Here is a 23,132-nt window from a genome sequence, read left to right on the forward strand (position 1 = left end):
AGCGGCCATGTTTGAATGGCCTCAAGGGGGGGGGGGATTTTTTATTCCCCCCCCCCCCAAGGAAAGAAAGTCGCATGACCGCATCATTTTTTAATCCATCCAAGGACGAGAAACGTTTTTTATTGCCTGAATGACATCGTTTAACTTGACAACAATTGTACAACACACAAGATGGCAGGCTTGATTAAAGGTCCTGACCAAATCGTTTGCATATAATCAGACGGTGTGTCCATCATAGGTGAGGTACATGAAACACCTTTATTTACAAAGGCAGTAACATAACAACTATCATACTATGACACAATAAGTCACAATATCATAGTATCTACGAGGTTCATAGCAACTCTCATCAACTTTGGTTGAATCAGTCTGGATATATATATAGGAAAGTTCATTTGACATTAACACCTGTACCAAGATTTAAAGAATCTAATGTTGTTATTATTTTGAGATTATCTGATTTCTTAACAAATTATTAAGTACATAAGCATTAATTATACAAGCCACACCTTCCAACAACTACTTCTTGATATTTCCAATTAGAATATCAACACATTCTCCAGAAAAAGAATTTATGTGTATATAATATAATGCGCTTTTGCTAACTCTAAGAAATGTATTGATTTACAGTCATTTAGGGCATTTTACCATTTCCACTTCCATTGCCATTTAAATTGTGTGCTATTTGTGCATTAGTGAGAGAGATTGTAACTCTCATTTACGGTAGTATGTGCCTCGAAAGTGAAAGATTTAAGAGTTTTGCTCAAATTTTCCTCAAAGAAACTTTCAACCATTCTCTTACCAAATCAAAAACGAAGTTGGGGGTCACCATGCACTTTTGGTACCAGAGAAACAAATTACCTAACATTTCTGATATTGACAATTCAAAATGCCTACCATCCTAGCGATAATTAACTCTATGGGGAAAATTAAATTTTCGATGTTTGAAAAATTGAGATGGTGAGGCATTTCCTTACACCAAGAGCTTTAAAAACATAGGGCCAAAGTCCCTGAAGCTACAATAGACATGGATACAAAATTACGTATTTCCTGACTGTATGAAATTATCTCACTAATATCATCCTAGGGACCTGTACACCAAATATTAAAGCTGTCTGACCAGCAGTTTTGAAAAAAAACAAGTGACTCAACAGTCGACAGCGTGATTCCTATGTAATATATGATTGGGTGATTGTCACTATTCACGGCAACTTAGGGAGTTTATTTGTATTATTTAATTACAATGGTTAGATTCTGCTAACCAATTGGTCAGCTTCTTCCAAATCGCTCCAAGTTGACCCGTAAATCTTGGGAAATTTGTCTTTCTAGTACTTAAGTTTGCATGATGACCCCTGACTTTTATTCTTGATTTTGTAAGAGAATGGTTGAAATTTTCATTGAGGAAAGTTTGAGGAAATGATTAAGTCCTTCACTTTTGAGGCACATACTACTTTAAGTCATTCAGCATTGCTAAACAGAAAGAGAATGAATATAAATGTGGCAAATACGGTAAGGCTTGATATGTTGAACTTCTACTGTATAACAAGTACATGATGATTATCAAACAAGTTTGTATCAAAACATAGTAATTATTCTTAAGAGGGAGGGACAGGGTTGTTGGAACTGCACCTCCGCAATTTCTTATTTACACACAATTCTACTTCATACAAGATATCTGTCAGGGATCGCCCCATGCCAGTCGGCGGTGGTCTGCGCCGACCGGCACTCTCAGTCAGCGACCATCACAGGAAGGCCGCCGACCACTGCCTCATTGTTATTGAATTATTGAATATGAATATTAATGATTCATGAATATTAATAAGGTCGCGAATTTTAATGAGGCGACCACCACTCATTGAAGGCTGGCACAATCCCTGTTATACCTAGATGCATCAAATCAACATACCACATACCACCTAGATGCATCATATCAACATACCACATAATTATAAACAGTTAAAACATGTTTTCACTTTCATCAATTGCCAACATACCTAGGATACAGTGTCTACATTGGTCATATGGGTCAACAAGTTACAACCTTTCAGCGCTGTAGTTCCATCAACATCCCTATGCCTGACATCACTGTTTCTGATGTTGCAGATTATTCAAGCTTTCAGAACATCTTGAAATTTCTATACAATGTCAGATACCTGACCATGCAATCATACATACTGCTACAGTTGGCCTTTGGGTCCACATACAAAACTTGTTTGGACACTGTTGTACACACGATCACAATGTGAAAAACTTTCTTGACTGGACGTGACTTTTTGAATTATTTCAAATCTGTGACATTATGGCAAGGCAATCCTGATTGTATATCATTATTACATATCATTTCATACTTAAGTTAGCAATTGCAGTATTTTGTCAACTGTTGTTTCCGCCATTTTGGCTGCTGCAAACAAAGACAGAACATGGCTGAATCAAGCGCCAATGTCTTGCGGGGCACTCGTGGCCATGCTCTAAGCATTCCCTTCGGTGCCAGGTTTGCAAACCCCCTATTGCCACCCCAACCCTAGTATGTGCGAGATAGTATACTGATAATAAGAAATGAAAGGCACAAGGGACTGTTGACAGTCTTGAACTGGAGTTGACCATAGAAATCTCATTACAGAAAGAATGACACTACATTGATTGCAAAATTGTATATGTGACAGTGCTGCAGAGGGAATCTTCATGGGTAAGAAGACTGTTTCCATAATTTAAATAAACTGTTATGGAAAACGCAAACAACAGTGTACTTCTTATACATTTCCACTTCTTGATAATCATGCCACAGAACCATATATTTGCTTCCACAGCAGCATATCAAAGTTGTGCACATAATTTGTAAGGAACATACATTTACAGCTGACATTATTGTGTTTGCCATATCCTAGAATCAGTGCGCCCTCAAAGTGCAAAAGTGAGCATGTGACACAAGGAAACTTTTTTGTTCATATATAAGGCACAAGGGTTGACGCAAAGAAATTTCATCAATTCAGGAAATTGACACACATACCATATATTCATGTATTTTGATAGGGTACACAATATACCTCATACCCTTCCAGGTTTATATTTCAGCATCAAGTGACAAGTTGGTTAAAACTGGTCAAACACAGCATGTCCCATATGGTGCATTTTAACAAAACATTGAACACATGAAGACCCCCCAAAAAGAGATACTGTATTAAAATTAACACATGATTTTTAGGGACTCCGGTTGTATAACGTACCAAGCTAAGTATTTGAAAATACCTATGCTTTTTGCTCAATAAAGCTTTTTACTGACTTGGCAAACGGGGAAGTGATATTGTCTGGCAGGAAAGGGGGATACCATCCAATTTCTTGTAAAGGAACTCTTCGTGTTTTATCATTCCACCAGTAGCACATCAGAAGCAAAGGTGTACTCTAGTAACTGGTAACAGTACCGCAGAACTTTAAATATCATACACTTGACTTCATGTAACACAACGCAATGAGTGTCTTGTCTGTATTTATTCTCAAACGCTATGTGTGCCAATGATATGGTATGGCTCATGTGATGTCTTGGCTGGCACACTCAGGTACCCGGATTTGTTGCAACAGCAGCAGTGTCTTTGGCACATTTATGCTTGTTGAGCAAATGGTGCTTGGAAAAGCTGATACCACAATAGGCACACACAAACTGTCTTCCAATGTGGACTTTGAGGTGACTATTCAGGTTGGACTTGTAACTGAAGCGTTTATGGCAGTGCTGGCACTCGAACGGTTTCTCACCTGTGTGGATGCGCTGGTGTTGACGTAACTTACTCGCCGTTGTGAAAGCCTTTGCGCAGCAATTGCATTTGAACGGGTTACCCGTGTGGAGCCGTTTGTGGACTCGGAGATTGCTTTTGTTCACAAACTGGTTTCCGCACTCCCGGCACTTGAATGGTTTCTTGATGTTGTGTTGCAACCGCATGTGGGCCATGCAAGCACGGTATGTGGGAAAGGTAGCACTGCACACTTTACACTTACATGCAGGCCGTGGCACTTCGTTATTACTGTCTTGCCAGTGTGCTGCCCCCTGACTGTCACTTTGAGAAACGTTTGCCTGTAGTTCTTCTTTGATTCTGGGTGATACATTTGTTGGCAGACGATTGGCAGCTGATGACAAAGAAAGCCTTTTAGGAAAGACAACTGCTTCGATAAAATTCACATCACTACCGGTATACGTGGCATTATCCTCTGTACGATGGTCTGAAATGGGTATAACATTTTGCCGTGGATTGACATCAACAGGTATATCTGAAATGTTGTTTGACGATTTGGCACTGCCTCTCCTGTGCCTTGCAGAGCGGATGACTTTGTCAGCGGCATCACTTTGTTCAGTTCTATCTTCTGGGGTCCTAGCATCTGGAGATACCATGTAGCCTGGTGTCTGTTCGAGCCCCTCTGGGTAAGGTTCTTCCTTAGGACTAATAGGAGTGGAGTCACATTCGACCTGAAGAACGCCCTCAAGAGACTGTGGAATGATCAAGTGTGTTCCCTTTTCATGGTGTATCGCAATTTCAGCAAAGCCCTGACCGCTGCCTTCAACTTCGTTGCTTTCATTGTGATGTGAAGAGCTCTGACTGTCTGTCTTGGTGTTTGTTAGTTTTTGTTGTCTTTCCTCTCCTTGGCAGGATATTGCCACATCCATTTGGAGTGCTCCACTCTCACACAGAAAGTTAACAATTGTTACTTTGTCTGCAGAGAAAATAAAAGTCACATAAACATTAGTGAGGAGAAAACGAAAGAGTGTTTGGTTGTTCAAGAAACTAACATCTCACATATCTTATATCTTTCTGGAACAATTTTTGAACTGCTATGTCCGGAGTTATTTTAAAAACTTTAAATGCTTTGTCAGTTTCATTTTTCTGACTGCAGTTATCTTCATGTGCACTTTATGAATTTCAAAATAGACTGACTGCTTAAAAATGAAGTCATAGTGTCCTGTAGTGGTGAAGCAAATTCAACCACTTCAGGGAGGGAGAGGCTGCATGACTTTCTTGTTGATAAACATCACCTCTCCACAGAAATTGGTGTCGAATGTCTTGAGGAAATGTGAAGCAAATTCAGCATTTGATGTACCGGTATGTTCCTAGTTCGTCACTTTTGTAGCTTTCAAACATACCAGGGTCTATGTTTCTAATCCCGGCAAGACTTTGGCCTAATGAACTTTGGTTGGATCCCTTCCTTTAAATGAAACAGCTTTGGCTGTTATCACAAGTGTCATTATTAAAGCTGCCATTTTTAACACTTTAGATATGCACAACAGATATGTTGGGATATGTTGTGCATTTCAATGGACCCACTGTATGTGTCCCACACACAGTCTTAGATGGGACGAACCCCCTCTCTAACCATTTCAATACTGTGGTTTGAACCAATCCCATTGTTTCTGTGGTAAAGTTGGACCTCTGGAGAGGGAAATGGGGGTGAAAGGGTTAAGCTCATATACAGTGCACAACAACACGTACATTATAATTCAAGGATAATATAAAGTTATTACGAAATGCACATGGGCTTTTGCACAGCCTATCAGCTGATGCAAAACAACAAGTGCTATTATCATGCATTCTTTGCTAAACATTTTTGTAATAGTTGCACCATTGGCTTGCTGACTATGCATGCGCAGATTTATAATACTGATATACTATGTGAGTAACCAGAAGTGTACCAGACTTAATTCATGGGCGCCGCCATGTTTTTTTGAGTACTGGTAAATAAACAATTATGAAGCGTGTAAAGTATTACTTTATAACATGCCCTGACAATAAAATACATCTCTTTTATTTGCCAGTAAGTATTATTATCCACATTGTCACTGATACAAAATATCGTTACTATCACGCCTCAAAGATACGAAAAGAGAGAATACTGTCGTGATGCAGAGAATACTGGGATTGACTTTTGGAAAAGTGCCCTCTATGTCAATAACTAACTGCAAAAATTGCCAGTTTTTTGAACGGAACGCTAGTCTTCGGCTTTCAATTGGAAGTTTGGCAGTGCAGTTACTATTGCAATGATAATGGTGGTACATTAATAAGTCTCTAGTTAAGCACAGTAGGTAGTTATCATGGTAAAAATTGCCATTTATGTCCAACTAAACAGTAAATTTTATTTTATCCTTTACTATTACTAATCAATACAAATAAAATTTTTAATCTTAACCCCTGGTGCAACTCCAAGGGCTGAGCCTTATATAATATTAACATGATTAATATTATACATTTGAAATAAGCAACTGGGGCACAAATATGGGCTGAATTCAATAGCTTACAGCAATGAGGTGTGCTGGGTCATTATTGTCAGCTTTGCATAATTTTTCATAAATTCATGCCATTTAGTCATGCTTTTATTTTTTAATCCCTGTATAAGTTTTTTTTTAATATCCTATTTCTGAGAAAGTGTTGATTCAGAAATCAAACCTGAGTCATAGTATCTTTGAAAATGATGTGCAGAAGAATAAGATATATCTCACTCAGAAAGCAGCTCAATTATCTTTATTACCTTTGCCAGAGAGGGTGTCATTTCTCAGTCTGAGAAACAGCTCTTGTGTCACCCGCACAAAACAGTCTCCAAGACGCTTCACTTGATTGGTTCTCTTCACTTCCTCCCACAAATGAAAGCATTCTGTAGAAACAGGGTTAATGAAAATATCATGCTGCACAGTTCACGGCAAGGAAAGGGTTTTTCATCTAGATTATTGCAAAGTTTGACCTGGTTTTCGGATTTCCGTCACAAAAGTTCATGCTTTTACCAGTTCGTTGTGTCGCAAATTTTTCTGTGAAATTTACAAAGTAGTGCAGTTTGCACACTATACTGTATAGGTCAACAAACTGGAATCCAAAATGAAAACAAACCAGATGAACTGAAACTGCTGACGTGTTTCATTATATATTGCATTTATGTGCAAATTTGAACCTTTGCCACATATTTGCAACTTCATTGAATGTGTTATGATCAACATAATGAACAACATTCACCACAGATCAATTCTATATGTCATTAAGTATTCAAATATGCAATTAGCTGACATAAAAATAATTAATTTCTTTGAGTACTGTCATTGTATCACCACTAAATATAGCATGTGTAATTGCCTTTGGTTAAGTCTTTCAATCTATATTTGCCAAACTGTGAAAGCTTATTAGATACAAGTTATAAATTAGCTGACATAAAAATGCGAAATGACTTTCAATATTGTTACAACCTGGAATTATCATCAATATACATAGCATGTTTTGCTTACTTTGATCAAGTAAATCCCAATATATATCCCTAATTAGGAAAGTTCATTAAATATGCAAATTAGGAATTGGCTGAAATATAAAAATGTTAAATGACTTAAATAATGTTGTATCATAGTATCTTTATAGCAAGTTTTGTCAACTTAGGTCAAGTCAATACAGAAAATATCTCTAATTAGGAAAGTTCATCAAATATGCAAATTAGAAATTGGCTGAAGTAAAACTGCTTAACGATTTTCAATAATGTTGCATTATAGTATCTTAATTATATGTATCAAGATTCATCAACTTTGGTAGAGTCAATTCAGATATATATCCCTTATTGGACTGTTCATAACATATGCAAATAAGGAATTTGCTATAGTAAAACTAAGCAATGACTTTCAATAATGCTACATCATAGTATCTTCAATGTACATAGCTAGTTTTATCAACTTCGGTCAAGTTAATTCAGATATATATCACTAATTAGGAAAGTTCATTAAATATGGAAATAAGGAATTGGCTGTACAATAAAAATGCTTAATGGCTTTCAATAATGTCATATCATAGTATCTTTAATGTACGTAGCAAGTTTCATCGATTTTGGTCGATTTAATTCAAATATAAGTCCCTAGAATTTCAAAAGTTTGTTTAATTTATTTATTTTATTTTATTTATTTATTTGAATCAGGCTCTAGGCCCATAGAAAAATACCATAAAATAGAGAAAAATAACAGATACACACAAAAAATCATCTATACAGAAAAAAACTTCAGTATAAAATAGTTCGCCAGTGCCTGCACTGTAGTGAGTCAATATATGTACAAGCATAAATACTCTTAATATAAGAATTCTGAGATCTCTTAATTCTGTTCATAAAGTTAAAAATGTTTTTACGCAGTAACTCGCCAAAAGACAAAACATCATAGACAACAAACATGGTACTAATACTACAACGTCTTGACAGATTAAAAAGTCGTCTGAAACAATTATTATACGCCACTCGAATTTTCGTTAGAGAGCGCTTTGTAAAGGTGGACCAAAGCTGGCAGCAGTATAAATTTGAGCAAAATGATTTAAATAATCTGGTTTTCACCTGTATAGAACAGTAAGCAAACTTCCTGAAAAGAAAGTTACCACGAATATATAATAGCCGCATTTGTCTTTTAATGTCATCGTCATCGTTGAAAGAGCTAATTATAAAGACACCCAAATACTTGTACGAGTGGACAAAAGAAAGCTTCATACCACTAAGACAGATTTCAGGCATATTGATAAGTTTAAAACTATTGGGCATTACAATCATACATACAGTTTTCTTTGATTATAAATGATATCATGTTCAGCACCGTAAACCTCACAAATAAGAATAAGTTTTTGCAGGCCCTTGCTTGTCGGGCAAAAGATAACTAAATCATCAGCGTAACAAATATGATTAAGTCTTCTACCACCAAAAAGACAGCCAACATTACAACTGGATAAACTATAGCTAAGTTCATCAATGTAAACATTGAAGAAAAGTGGCGAGAGAATGCCCCCTTGACGAACACCGTTTAAAACATTAAATGCAGTAGATAATGTAGATCCCCACCTGACGCACACTTGTTGAGATCTATACCAAAAAACAATCAGTCGTACGAATATTTCAGGAACTCCTCTCGATAAAAGCTTCTGAAAAAGTGTCCAATGATTGACACAGTCGAACGCCTTGGAGGCATCCATAAAACATAAAAACATGGGAGTTTTATGTGTCTTATAAAACTGAATAACTTCCTTTAAGAGATAAATACATTGATCTGTAGAATGTTTAGCCTTAAAACCGAACTGGTTATCTGATGTATATAAATATGACTCGATATAAGTTAACAAGACATTTTCAAAAATCTTAGAAAATACAGATGACAACGCAATGGGTCGATAATTGCCCTTATCAGCTATATCACCGGCCTTATCTTTGATAATAGGCACCAAAACAGTAGAAATCATACTAGAAGGTAAATAACCATGTAACAAACAAGCATTGAAAATAATGGTCAGAAGTACAGCAAGTCTATGACTAGAATACAGTATATGTTCAGATGAAATACCATCAGGACCGCAAGCTTTACTCTTTTCCAACTTACTGACAGCATTCCTAATATCATTAACAGAAAACATTTTATGGGAGCCATTGAGCTGAATATTCGACAATTGTTCTTCAACAAATGACTTATTACTCTCTGTCTTAACAGAAGCGTACAAATCTTTAAAATGGCTATACCACATGTTAGCTATGTCTTTATGTCCCGTAGCTCCCCCGACTGTATTGGCAAGAGGCACCCGACTAGACGCTTGTTGTTCTACATGTTTCCAGAATTGAATGTCGTTCTTATTGATTAAATCTGAAGCAAGAGCATCTGCTCTAGTTGTACGCTCATTGTTTTTACACCAACGCAGAGCATATTTAAAATGGGCTCTGGTAGTCTGCATCCTGCGAAATATATGACCTTGCTTAGGCTTTGAAAAGCTCATCCAGAGTTTAATATGCAAATTAGGAGTTGAATTAGGAGTTGAATGAAGTAAAAATGCTTAATGACTTTCAAGAATATTGTATCATAGTATTTTCAATATTTGTACCAAGTTTCATCAACTTTGGTCAAGTCAATTCAGATATAAATCCCTAACTAGGAAAGTTCATTAAATGTGCATATTACGAATTGGCAGAAGTAAAAATGCTTAATGACTTTCAATAATGTTAAAATCATAGTATCTACACTATATCAAGTTTCGTAAATTTTCATCTAGCAAATTCACATATATATCCCTAATCAGGAAAGTTCATTAAATATGTAAATTAGCAATTATCTTTCATATCACCCTTTAGTATCTTTAACATTTTGATACGTCTGATACATTTTGGTGTGATCAACATTTGTAGCAAATCTCATCATATTGTATGTGTTCAGTCATTCTCAGTGTATATCCGTTTTTTCTAAAATCATTAATTATGCAAATGAGCAAAAAGTAAGCTAGCAACACCCACCAAAAACTAATCAGTTTTCGCCATTTGCAAACTTAATCTAAGTACCAGATTTGATTCTGATCTGATAAGCCGTTTTTGAGATATCGAGTACAAAGACAGACAGACAGACACAGACACACAGACATCCCTGCGACATATGCTCACGTGTACGTGTATGAACATGTGAGCAAAAAAGCAGGGAACTGTTACAGCTCCGTGGCTTCTGACTCAGGACTTATTGGTACGATATACGGTATATCCATGGAGATGACAGAAAAAGGTTACCTTGGAAACACGTCTCTTTCGCATCAGAGCCGCGGTGTCCCGGAAGTGAGCTGTTTTGGTCAGCGGACGATACGTTGCTCGCATTTTCATTATCATCTTCGGTGAAAGTGAAGCTGATGTCTTTGCGCAGAGAAAGTTTGAGGCTTGCAGTAGACATGGCCAAGGGCAGATTATTCTAGCGAAAGTCAGTAACAGACCTTATAACCCGACCAAAGAGCAGCAGAACCTTTACACTGAAATCTATCTTGCCGGAGAGTGCAACGTTGATCTCCAGCTGTGACACTAACTGCACTTCCGGCACCAGACCGGAAGTCAGATATACAAGCGCCGTTGAGGGCGGTATCGGAAAGCACAAAAGTCCGTCCCCAGGGGTTGGGGTGGGGGTGTCAGCACAGGCACAGGTGTCCGGAGTTGCCGATGTACATGCATAGATAGAGAGAATGGGAAGGTTTGACACGATTTTGCCCTCCGGAATCCTGTAGACGATAAAAATCCACGTATATTAACGCATTCTCTGTGTGGGGAAAGCTTAGGGCCTATGGCGAGGCGAAACAAACATTTTTATTAACACAAACAATCGGATAAAAATGTAGGAACAAATTTTTGAAACGAATCAAACACAAACTTAATGACTCAATCGAATACTTTTGTTCCCAATACATAAATCATAGACAATCTCAATTCTCGGTTTATGGCATTTTTTGTCGACCGATTAAAGTCTTTTCATCTTCAATATTCCATTCTAATTTCACCTACGGTATATAATATCCTAACCTCGTTGACTTTCCTTCTAAACGTTGATTTGCCTTGTGCACCAAAAGAGATGCTGTATTTTATGCCAAACGATGAAAAAATATGTGAAGAAATAACCATGTATCAGTCAGTACGGCAGGCGAAACCCGGACGGCCATACCGATTGGGGATAGAACAGAGTAGATCGAAACACAAACGGGGTGTTATTATAGGAAAGGCGGTGACTTATTTTAAAGCTGAATAAAATGCTGTCTCTGGTTGTGTAAGTCTGTTGATCGAAATATATATTTTGTTCCCAGTTGATTAATCATGGGGGATGGCAGTCTCGATCTCCCCTTTATGGTTCGATATTTACTGACTCGTTCCTTCTCATTTTTGTCAATCGATGAAAGCATTTTCGTCTTCCATATTCAATATTACTTTGACCGATGTTACATCCTGACCTATACTGTCATAAGTTTTGACCAACGTACAAAGACGTTGCCCTTGCCCATGCGCCCGGTTGATGAGATATTTTGCAAAACGGTGAAGAAATGGGGTCCGGGAGACATCGATGTCAGTCTTTCCGGACTGTTTACATGTAGCTTAGGGGATATCAAAGGAGATGAATCAGTTAATCGAATAAAACATAACTTTTCGGACGTATTTTATGTCAATTTTGTCAATGTCGGACTTTTGATTCGATTGAGAAACCAGAATCACCTACAGAGATGTCTGTATTAAACACGGACGCACAATTGGGAATAGTTTGTTGTGCTACTGTCGGTCTCAGTCGTGGTGTCTTTCCCATAAAATTTCGAAGCTATAGAATCCGTGACAAATTACGTCCACTCCTTCTGATGTCGTGATTCTTGATATATCATATTCTAAAACACTTGTTTTGACATTTTCGATTTGAAATTTCGATAATCTAAGTCATGACAATGCCCCAGTCCTCAAACGTTCACAGTGAATAAAACAGAAGGCAGATGTACGACATCCTTCTTTTTATATATATCAATACAACGGCACCAGACTTTAAATCAAATAAGTCAAAACGTCTTTTTAGCGTGACCAATCACGTCCAGGTGATGTGTCATCTTTCAGCTGTTCTGGGCTATCATCGTGCCAACTATATCATTGGGCACATTGCTTTTATTCCTTCTGGCCTATACAAATTTAATATTCGATAAGGTACCCTTCTTGCATATGAGTTTGACCCCAGGTTTGACCCATAGCGCCCTCTATCGTTAGTTTGATGGAAACGGGGCAGAATATACAGGGCAATCATGAAAAGGTTTTGCTAGAGAGTGAGATTGTTTAATGTTTCTTGTACCGTGGACGAAAACGACAATTCTCCGCACTGTGTCAATATCTTCGCACTGTGTAATAATCTCCGCGCTGTGGGAAATTTATCTCCGTGCTGTGTAATCTCCCCGATGTCGGAAATTCTCCGCGCTGTTGAAGGGAAACCTAAGTCTAGGGATTGTCACCATTTATCCCTTGTAAAATCCACCTTGAATAAAATGCAGCTCAAATTTGCCACATGTTTGCACCCGCCAGCGACTGCGGCGCGACGAAGGAGACTTTGAAGTAGACGACATTTACGAAAATAAACTCGAAATCCCATGGCGCGAAAGGGCTCATGGGAGGAGCGTGCGTGACGTCATCGGCGATACATGAGCGTGTGTGACAGTAAAAAAACAGAGGATAAAAACTGCAACAAGTTAAAACAAATGCAGTAAAATACTGACCGACCAGCGGGAAATATAACACTTGCAAAGCACAGAGAATAAAAACGCAGACGTTTCGAGTGCGACACTGACGAAGGCACCCGAAACGTCTGCGTTTTTATTCTCTGTGCTTTGCAAGTGTTTTACTTCCCGCCGGTCGGTCAGTATTTTACTGCATTTGTTTTAACTTGTTGCAGTTTTTATCCTCTGCGTTTTAGCAAGTATTATCTCTCGCTGGTCGACCTAATTTTTTACTGTATTATTTTTCACTTGCTGCAGTTTTAGCCCTCTTTTGAGGTCGTTTGTAATTTTTATCGTGTGTGACAGCTTACCGTAGCATTGGAGTCTATGACTGTCTAGTGTAGTTCTGCATGTTACAACTTTTTAATGCTCAGTGGAATGAAGAATGAATTAAGTGCAGTTGGGTGCAAATACGACTAAAGACAGAACAAAAACGGTGCAAGTTTTTACCGTTTTCCCACAGAGCAGCTCCTTCGAAGACAGTGGCTAAAGAAAGTCCGGCGAGTCGGACATGCCGGAAAATGCCAAGAGAGTTTGACCGGTTAAGAAGGGCTTGACTACGCAGTTTCTGCGTAGTGAAGCTTCATTACGTATTCATGGTGACCCCTGGCCAGCTGTCAATAACTTTGGGGACTTTTGTCTTTTGGCCTGCTTTGCATATGCGTCGTTGGACACGACCTGCCAATCACCCAGGTAGTCAATTAAACTATTAATTGACTGTTTACCGACCCAATTAACACTATCCAGCAGTATCAGTCATATTTTAATCGCGTGGCCCGGGTGGGCACAACGTAGGAACGCGTGTATTTCTATGTGTACGTTTCACTTGTGGTGTTGTTTGTACCATCGTGCGTTTGAAGTCCTTGTTTCACCTACAGCATTACCTTCAAGGTGACAGGCTTACTATTAATGTTCAGTATCATTGCACCGAGTTCTACCCACGGTGAAAACCACCTGTTTTGCCTACTAATTACTGCCCGTCGCTGCCCGTCCTGAATGTAGCCTATCTATAGCTACAGTAATCACATAAATCATTTATCAGTTTTGATATATACTCCTAAATTGTAAGTTTGATCAAAATCGAGACCACATTCAAGGGCTATGCAGACTGTCCATGTACGCACACACAGTGACAAGAAGGCGGCAAACACCTACTCACCAAGCACATCGAATCGGCGAAAAGAAGCATAAAAAAGCTAGGCTCATCGCCAAAACAAACGCGCCAAGCGCTAACAAAAACCCATACCAAGCGGCCCTTTTCAGGGCCACCAAATACTCCAAAAAGGGAACTACCAAAAAATACGATAAAATGACATGGAACACACAAACACTTAAAAGAAATAACAAAAATCGTACACATAACAAACAACTGAAACACAACATTAAATACAAAATAAACAATCACAGTAACGTAACAGAAAACATGGCCGTGGAAATAAATCAGCTATTTCCAAAGAAAAGCCGACAACAACATGAAATTCAACAACAACCTATCATCGCTCAAACTATGAAACTCCGAAAAATAGTACTAGGCAAAAGCCTTAAAATTCATTCGGACACCAACAAAACCAAACAGAATAAAACCACCTCAGGATTTCAACAAATAAAGTCGTATAATGTGACTACGCTTCATCGTGAGACACAAACAATCGCAACAACACCAATTCAAAGAAAAGTCAAATTGGACTCCACGAACAACAAAAAAACAAAAACTTGAAAGCTATCTGAAGCTTCTAAACTCGCACTTCTAGAGATACCCTTTCAAACAAGGAAACAAAACATGTCGCGTGCCAAAAGAATCGCGATAAACCAGCTTGCAAACATTGGACAAATTTTGGGAAAATAACCCTTCGACAAGGGTCGGTTTTTTCGTTATTGTCAACACAAACGATTACGTACTCGAATGCGAAAGGCAATTACGTAACACTCAGTATTATACACAACAAGCCAGAACAAACAGTAAACAAAGTAAACGAAATATTAATTAAAATGTACGAGAACAAGTACATCAACCAGGATACTTGTAAGTATCTTGATCCAATAAACATAAAATCCGTACCCCGCAGTGGTACTTATTGCCTAAAAATTCACAAACCTCCGCAAAAATCTAAAAGACACACCAGTCAAAACAAAATTTACCGAAGTAAAGAAATATAAACAAAAAACCGAACCACCAAACGGACTCACAACGTGACCAAAATTAATATACTTGCCTCGCTAATCGGAAAGCAAGACCACTAAAATGCATTAAAATAAATTTTCACAAACACAAACTAAGGAAAGAATCTACACTGCGACTGATGAGAAACCACACTCGGGTTTCGAAACGCAAGCGTCAAAGGGCGACTCTATCAACTTTTGTAACAACATAGGTCCGGCTGCGTCTCGCCATAAGCTTTCCCCACACAAACAAAACATTACCGTACACACTAATCCAAACTTCTCTACAAATATCCAAAGCGAAACAAACATTTCATTAACACAAACAATCGGATAAGAATGTAGGAACACATTTTCGAAACGAATCAAACACAAACTCGACACAAAAACATTTAGGATAGTTAGGTGGGGAGCCTGTTTCACATTTTTACATCTCGCTATACTGTCAATGATTCTAAAAATAAAGTCATCTGCCACTTTTTCTGTATACGCGGTTTGGCAAAACTCATCTCTTCAATCGAAAGTCGGGCGATTTCATGGTTCTTTGGGGCACTTAAGTGTACGTCGAGCTTAAGGAATGTAGTTACATTCGCGATGTTTTATTCGAAAATTATTTATTCCTTCAAGGGCAAATGCACATAATTTATGCTGTTGGAAATACTGGCCGCTCATAAACAAGACAATAAACTCAATATATGTGCATCTTTACTTATATTGTCAAAGTACCACCGACACCCACAATAAACCAAATGGTTCAGTCCAGGTATTTGCAACTCTTCCATCCGACTGGTCAACAGGAAATCAACCATAGGTGTCTTTTGGCACGCGTATACGCCAGTCACCTAGGCGACGGTAATCTGCACCACTTATCACCATCGGGAAGGTACTCCTCCCCCTATACCACTGGTGATCCCACCCTCAAGGCACTGCGTCATTCGACCAAGCATTGTTATTGTAATTTCCTGCATAAAATTAACAGCGAGGTCAACCGGTCAAACTCTCTTGGCATTTTCTCTCATGGAGGTAATAGGGCCTAAAATGTTAAAAACTGTCAAGATACTAAGTTATTTTCTACACCTTTCAAAGGTCTGCAAAATCGCCGATATAAACCGATAAATATGGGCAATTTCGGGACTACACCTCAGCCTAGAACGACTTCTTGCCTATCGTTTCTTGGCACGCTGAGAAATAGCTGATATTTACCCTATAAATATCGGCAATTCCGAGACTCTAATATCGATACCAGACGATCATACTAGATTTCCTTGCACTGAACTCGGCACGCCGTGTCTTCAAAATCACCAATATTAACCGATAAATATAGGCGATTTCGGACTTTAACTCTGATACTAGACGATACTTTGTCAAATCGTGGGTAAATATCCAATGTATATCGGAGATTTAACCACCTAAGGGAGCATTCGTTTTTACGGGGAGGGTGTCGGTGGAATTTGAGGGACAAATGAAAATGTAAGCTACCCCCCTCCAAATCAAATTTCTAAAATTTAACCCCCCCCCCCCTCAATTCATCAATTGTAAAATGTGACCCCTCAAACAATCATCAGATTTGATTCATTAAACCTTCGCACCCTATGGCCCTGGGCTGAAAAAATTAGGCCCTTCAAAAGTGTTTGCGAGAAAAAGAGTTGCCCACCCCTTGAATTTTCATGCACAAAAAAACAGGGACCATCCCCCAGATGTCACAGTCCGTATCAATAATATCTTAATTGAATTATAATTTCCCATTTGACCTTTAACCTTTCAAAGAATCCTTTTTGAACTTTACAAATAATCACTGGGTTAAATTGTCATATTGGTTTTTCAGATCTTCTCCTTTAAATATAATATTCTCGTCACGTACATTTATATCAATGTCAAACTTTTTTAAACACTGATTTTAATAGCTAGTTTTGTATAATTGTAAAAAATATATTAAAAGTTTCCTCACATACCACAATTTAAAGAGAATCAACATTTTTGGTGACGTTCCAAAATCAAATTTCTTGCACACACATGAACTTGTAATCGCCCTAGTCTAATCAAGAACGTTAATGTCAATGATCAAGAGTCTATAAAAACACAGATTTAGCTAGTTTTGTATTTAAAGGAAATTATTCATAGCTTCTCATAGACTACTCATAGATTTTGTATGAAGGACCAAGTAACATTTCTGTGAAATTCAAAAGTCAAATTTTTTCCATAACTCCATACAAACCTTTGTAAAATTTGACCCCCTTCCAATCATTGATTGCAAAATTTGACCCCCCTTAAAAACGGTTTCGTAAAAGTCAACCCCCCTGATTTCCACCGACCCCCTCCCTGTAAAAAACGAATGCTCCCTAACAGATCTGACCACCCGACTACCTCTGTCCGACTCTTAGTTCAAAAATAGCATCCATGGCCGGTAGTCAAGAATCCTGCATGTTTTACATTATTAAATTTATTCATGCAAGAAATACATTTTACATTTAAAGCATTTGTTCATTAAATGTCCACACGAAACTTCCTACACATAATTACTGGCGGGACTTCGTTGAAAGGACCGATCGGATAACATCGTGAGTTTCCGGGGGCCTTGCACGAAATACATTCTTTACAATTAGGCTTTAAAAAAATTACTTGACGATCGGGACTTGGACAGAGGACCGATCGGACATCATCGGGAGTGTTGGCTGGTCTTCCACGAAATACAGTATTTACAGCGATAGACGATACTCATTAACTGGATTGTCCATATCGCGGGTAAATATCCAATATAAGCTTATATCGAAGATTTCATCACTTTACAGATCTGAGCAAGCACGACTTCCTCAGTTCGACCCCAACTTCGAAAAACGAACGATACTACAGATTTTTCAAATCGCGGTAAATACTTTCCGATATATATCGGGGATTTCGCAACCTTAAAGATCTGGCCAAGCTCGCGCGAAAACCAGCCTTGCAAACAAATGAACATCGCGATGTAACAGTCTATAGTTAACATTATTTCTAACAACCACTCGGCTATTTACTATCGACGATGAACATTTTCTACATCCTGTAAATATTTTTTTTTCTCATCAGATTTGTTACATATTTCATAATTTTTTCTGGTTGCACTCCTCGATGAACGTCGACTTTAGAAGTTCGATATCGCGATGCTCTTTTGTTCATGTTGTTTGCAGGGCTGGTTTTCGCCCGAGTGCTCATGGGTTGAATCAGATTACAACCATTTTCAGTAATAGATATCGAAGCCACTGCAGTGAACTGCAATAAAACTGCTCGCACTAATTACGAACGCTTCCCCCGCATAAAAGCCTAGAGAGAAAATTGGGCTCTGCGTAAATTTACAAGCGCAGCTAAGCACATCATGTACCTAAGCGAGGTGGTGGTGTGCTCGAAAAAGTAGATCAACGCAAGTTTTGGATTCAAAATCGGCTGTTTCGGCGGAGAAACTGCGGGCCGTATTTCCGAGGTGCTACCAGCGATTTTGTCTATGGCAGTCAGCCGGGCTATGGTGGGAGGCCGTAGCCATGCAGAGCTACGTTAAATGCGGCCGTAAGCTTATCCTCTTTATATACACCCGTCGTCCTGACATTTGTTTAGCAGTGCTGTTTCGTTTATGAGTGTTTTCTTTCGCTGTTTGCGCATTCTGGTAGCTAGCAAGCATATAAAAACTGGAAACAACACCGACCGCACAACAACTCCGTGGATACGTACAGCTACCCTGTATCCCGCACGCGAGTACGCGGGTGCTGCCAATGAAAGCCGGTCAACAGCTGCAGCTGCGACCGGCCGCCCGTGCTGGGTGATCTCATTACCGTGCTCGAGCTTGACTGGTACATTTTATAACTAGCGAAATTTTAGTTTTTTCAAAATCTTGATGGTCGTAATGTGACGTTCATAAAATAATTTGTATATATATGACATCTTAACAATTTGAAAAATGAAAGATTAAAGTTGGTGCTGTAGCAAAACCTTTTTAGCAACATGAAGTTGCCATGTATTCTGCCCCGTTTCCATCAAATAACGATAGAGGGCGCTGTGGGTCAAACTCTGGGTCAAACCAGGGTCAAACTCACATGCAAGAAGGGTACCTTATCGAATATTAAATTTGTATAGGCCAGAAGGAATAAAAGCAATGTGCCCAATGATATAGTTGGCACGATGATAGCCCAGAACAGCTGAAAGATGACACATCACCTGGACGTGATTGGTCACGCTAAAAAGACGTTTTGACTTATTTGATTTAAAGACTGTGCCGTTGTATTGATATATATATAAAGAAGGATGTCGTGCATCTCCCTTCTATTTTATTCACTGTGAACGTTTGAGGACTGGGGCATTGTCATGACTTAGATCATCAAAATTTCAAATCGAAAATGTCAAAACAAGTGTTTTAGAATATGATATATCAAGAATCACGACATCAGAAGGAGTGGACGTAATTTGTCACGGATTCTATAGGTCTACACTTGTCGTTTCGATTCACAGGTAGCGGTACACCGATGACCAGATATTGTACCGTTCTTAAAACTAGTCTAAGCAATTTTACGACACCTCAAGTAAGTTAATGCATGGGTGTTTGTACCCATCAAGCCCAAAAGTAAGAAAATGATCAATTATCTTTAAACACCACCAGATTTGATTGATATTTGGCCTAATTATTGGAATTAATAAATTCTTTAAAAAAATGTCTGCCTAAATCTTGACGAGTTGAGTCACGTGACCAAATCTGATATTTTCCCGCCAAAATTTACGTCTTTATTAGTTTTAATATTCCAACCGTAACCCGTTAAATTTTCTTAATTTTCTTTTCACTTTTGGAAACAGCATCTATCATATTCTTTCAAAAATACATGGCACTCATGAAACTCTATCTATACTTCTTTCTGATATTCAAAATATTCATGTAAAACATCAAAAATATTGTATTTGTTGTTTTTTGTGAAGAAATGTTATTCAAAATTCAATAATTTTGCATCTGCCACTAGTTCTAACACAAGTTCCCATCCCATTTTACATTAATTGGTCATAATATTTTAAATATTTTGATGTTTAGCGGTTGGAATATTCAGTTATTTGCAATATACAATTTTGGCGGGAAAATAACAGATTATGGTCACGTGACCTGACCTAGGTAATATTTTATGATAAATTTCAACTTAATCAAATGCGAAACATATTTTTGGCAATTTTCACAATATTCTGACCAGGTCTGATTTAAAGGTATGTTCAAACTGATTTTACATGTATGTAAGGCTATGCCCATGCATTAACATACCTGAGACTGCACTATTTGCCATCGTGTCTCCCCGTGAACGTCCTTGAACCTATGGACGTGACCATTGTTTTACTGCGCCCATTAGAGTGTAAACCCCTGCTCGTTCCCAGCAGAATACTTTTTAAAGTTCTGTACATCAGTGTACACTGTGTGTATAAGCCCTAAACCTAGTTTAATTCAATTATGGAAAGGTATTAAAGAATAAAGGGTCGTTACAGTTGCTAAAATTGCCAGAAAAACGGCACTTTTTGCACAGATAGAATAGTCCTATCCACAAGCACTGTTGTTTTAAATCACGTCCAGGATGTGCTGTTAATTTTCATTCTTTCGTGCAATTTCATTCGTTTGGAGCACATATCCTTTCATTTGACCGCTCTGTGGGACTCTTCTGGATATGTGTTTTGGATGAAAAGAACTCTACAGTGAAAGACATAAACTTCGACGGTGATAGGTATACAATATCGGTTCGATGTGTGAAGATATACAGATTACAAGTTATGATTTTAGAAGTTCTCAAAACCAGTAAAAATAATTCTGCGCGCCACTTATTGATAGATTCTTCTTGTGAACTCCTTGAATCCGTGACCGTGACCATTGTTTTCGAAGTGTTCGACGGTCGACGATCGGTAGATTAATGAAGATATATGTTACTGAACTATCGTGTGATTGTTTAGTAGCATGGTTAGGTAATACTCGGTGTAGTCTGTAGAGGCGATACGGCGAAATTCCACGGCCCAAGGGAGCGCACATCGCATGGTGTCTTACAACGAACGAGCCGTCGGTTTCCATAGCTACTACGTGAAATCCGGCCTCACCGATGTCCCGGGCCGATGTCCCTGTCCTAATTCGGAGAACAACTGAAGCTGCGTGTTGAGGTTCAAATGTCCGATTTTTTCATATTCAAAAGGCTTATTGATTTACAGAGAACGCCCGCCTTGTTTTTAAATTTAACTTAGCACATGATGGCAATTGAAAATTCAAAGCCAAATAGCCAGTGGGAAAAAATTAGACGACTCGCTCTCACCAGCGGTCGAGGTCGCAATAAAAAAAATCGAAGTCTCTTAAGTCAGTATCATTGCTCCGCCATGTTTATTGTTGGTTGTACGGCCAGTTTAAAGTCACAGACTTTCTTCACGGTAAAATTCATATAATTGCGATACCGCGAAGTTCCCTGTGCATTTCAATATGTCTATTTGGAAGCAAAAGCGCCACGGACATTCGATCGATAATGATGAACTTTCTCCAGGCCGTGACATGTCACCAGTTACAAACTTTACCGGTTTTCGATACGAAAGATGCAATATAATATCAGCGTTGTTCACGTTGTGTTTTGAGTCTGATGTCGAATACAACAGGAAAACACTAACGATTAGAGTGACGATAGAGACCATGCCCGATACGGAAAAATTGACATCAACTACTTGCATTGAGCAGTGACCTGGAACTTCAGACTGATATGTAAATGTCGACAATATAAAACATTGAAATGCCGGAGAGAGAGAGAGAGAGAGAGAGAGAGAGAGAGAGAGAGAGAGAGAGAGAGAGAGAGAGAGGTTTACGCTGATTATACTCTTTCGGATATGACTTCGGTGTAGACGATACACAGACATCGAAAATGTACACCAACTTTCCAGAAATTCGACTAATCTTATAATAAAGAATAGAACAAATCCAAAAGTGTTGGTTGAAGTAAATCTTCAGATGTTGGTTTTCTAAAGTTAGATAATACTTACAGAAATATGGTCGTCATAGTCTTCTCTTAAAAACTATTATCTTCGACACCACGTTTCTTATGATCGGTGATGTCATTTTTTATTATTTTTACAAACTTTCAATGCATCAAACGCCATAAGACTATCTAATCTGCCTGTCAAGGAGTTACAATATATTTCCAAGGGCTGGCACACGATGTCAACTTACGTGTCGTCCGTCGAGCGGCCGATGGCAGTGTCACAGATCGCTCTGTCTGTAATCGCGGCCACTTTGATTTTGATGTGACACCAACGTGCGTTTGAGGTTTTTTTGTTACCTAATTTGTCGACCTCACAAAATTTCACAGTCCATGCTTTGAAGCAGTCTTCACATAGCAAACATGTCTCGCTTGAATTTCATCCTCGTCGTTCCAAATTAAATTCGACCACTAAATTATTTCGGCAGTTTTAATTTCCTATTAATTCGACGTTTTTCAAATCGTAATTATTTTTTTCTGGTCGAATTGATAGGGTTTTTGGTAGCAAGCTTATCTCTTCGTCGGACCAGTATACCGCGAGATGTAGTACTGTGTTCGGCAGCCATGGCGAAAATGAATATTGTATGTTGGTTGTTGTTTGTTTTATGTTACAAAGACCTGTCGCGTGAGGGCGTTTGAAACGCTTCTGAAACGGCTCAGTCTGTCCACACAGCGATTTGCGGATAGAGTTAATCCCTACAACGGCTCTGGTCGGGCCGACTAAACCGTCTCAAATCTGAAACGTTTCAGAACCACTTCGGAGTGTCCACACATAACTTTCTGTGTCAGTATTGGCCCAGAACCGTTTCAGAGGCGTTTCAATGGCCTGTGTATGAACGGCATATGAATACTTACCATGTTGCTTTGATAAAACATCTATACTCGTATTAAACATAAGCGAAAAAAACGGACCGAGATTAATTTGCTATCGTTTTTGCTCCATAGAATAAGACATTCCAGCAGTGTAGGTAAAAGTTAAAGT

At 38.5% G+C, this 23,132-nt stretch overlaps 1 protein-coding gene across 1 annotated transcript; it reads right to left on the bottom strand.

The window, feature by feature from the left end:
- Positions 1–92: 92 nt before the first annotated feature.
- On the bottom strand, positions 93–10,808 carry LOC139124878 (uncharacterized). Its single transcript, XM_070690981.1, has 3 exons — positions 10,513–10,808; positions 6,505–6,627; positions 93–4,698 (listed from the first exon to the last, which is right to left on the bottom strand). The coding sequence occupies exons 1-3, from the start codon at positions 10,667–10,669 to the stop codon at positions 3,551–3,553; spliced, it is 1,428 nt and encodes a 475-aa protein (XP_070547082.1). The 5' UTR covers positions 10,670–10,808; the 3' UTR covers positions 93–3,550.
- Between the last annotated feature and the right edge of the window lie 12,324 nt (positions 10,809–23,132).

Source organism: Ptychodera flava (genome assembly GCF_041260155.1).
Source record: "Ptychodera flava strain L36383 chromosome 23 unlocalized genomic scaffold, AS_Pfla_20210202 Scaffold_24__1_contigs__length_23054250_pilon, whole genome shotgun sequence".
Lineage (NCBI taxonomy): Eukaryota > Metazoa > Hemichordata > Enteropneusta > Ptychoderidae > Ptychodera > Ptychodera flava.

Coding starts and splice junctions, on each gene's coding strand:
- LOC139124878 (XM_070690981.1), bottom strand. CDS start 10,669: ATGTCTACTGCAAGCCTCAAACTTTCTCTGCGCAAAGACATCAGCTTC. Junction 6,628..10,512: donor GAAAGAGACGTGTTTCCAAG/GTAACCTTTTTC, acceptor CTGTTTCTACAG/AATGCTTTCATTTGTGGGAG. Junction 4,699..6,504: donor TGACACCCTCTCTGGCAAAG/GTAATAAAGATA, acceptor TTTTCTCTGCAG/ACAAAGTAACAATTGTTAAC.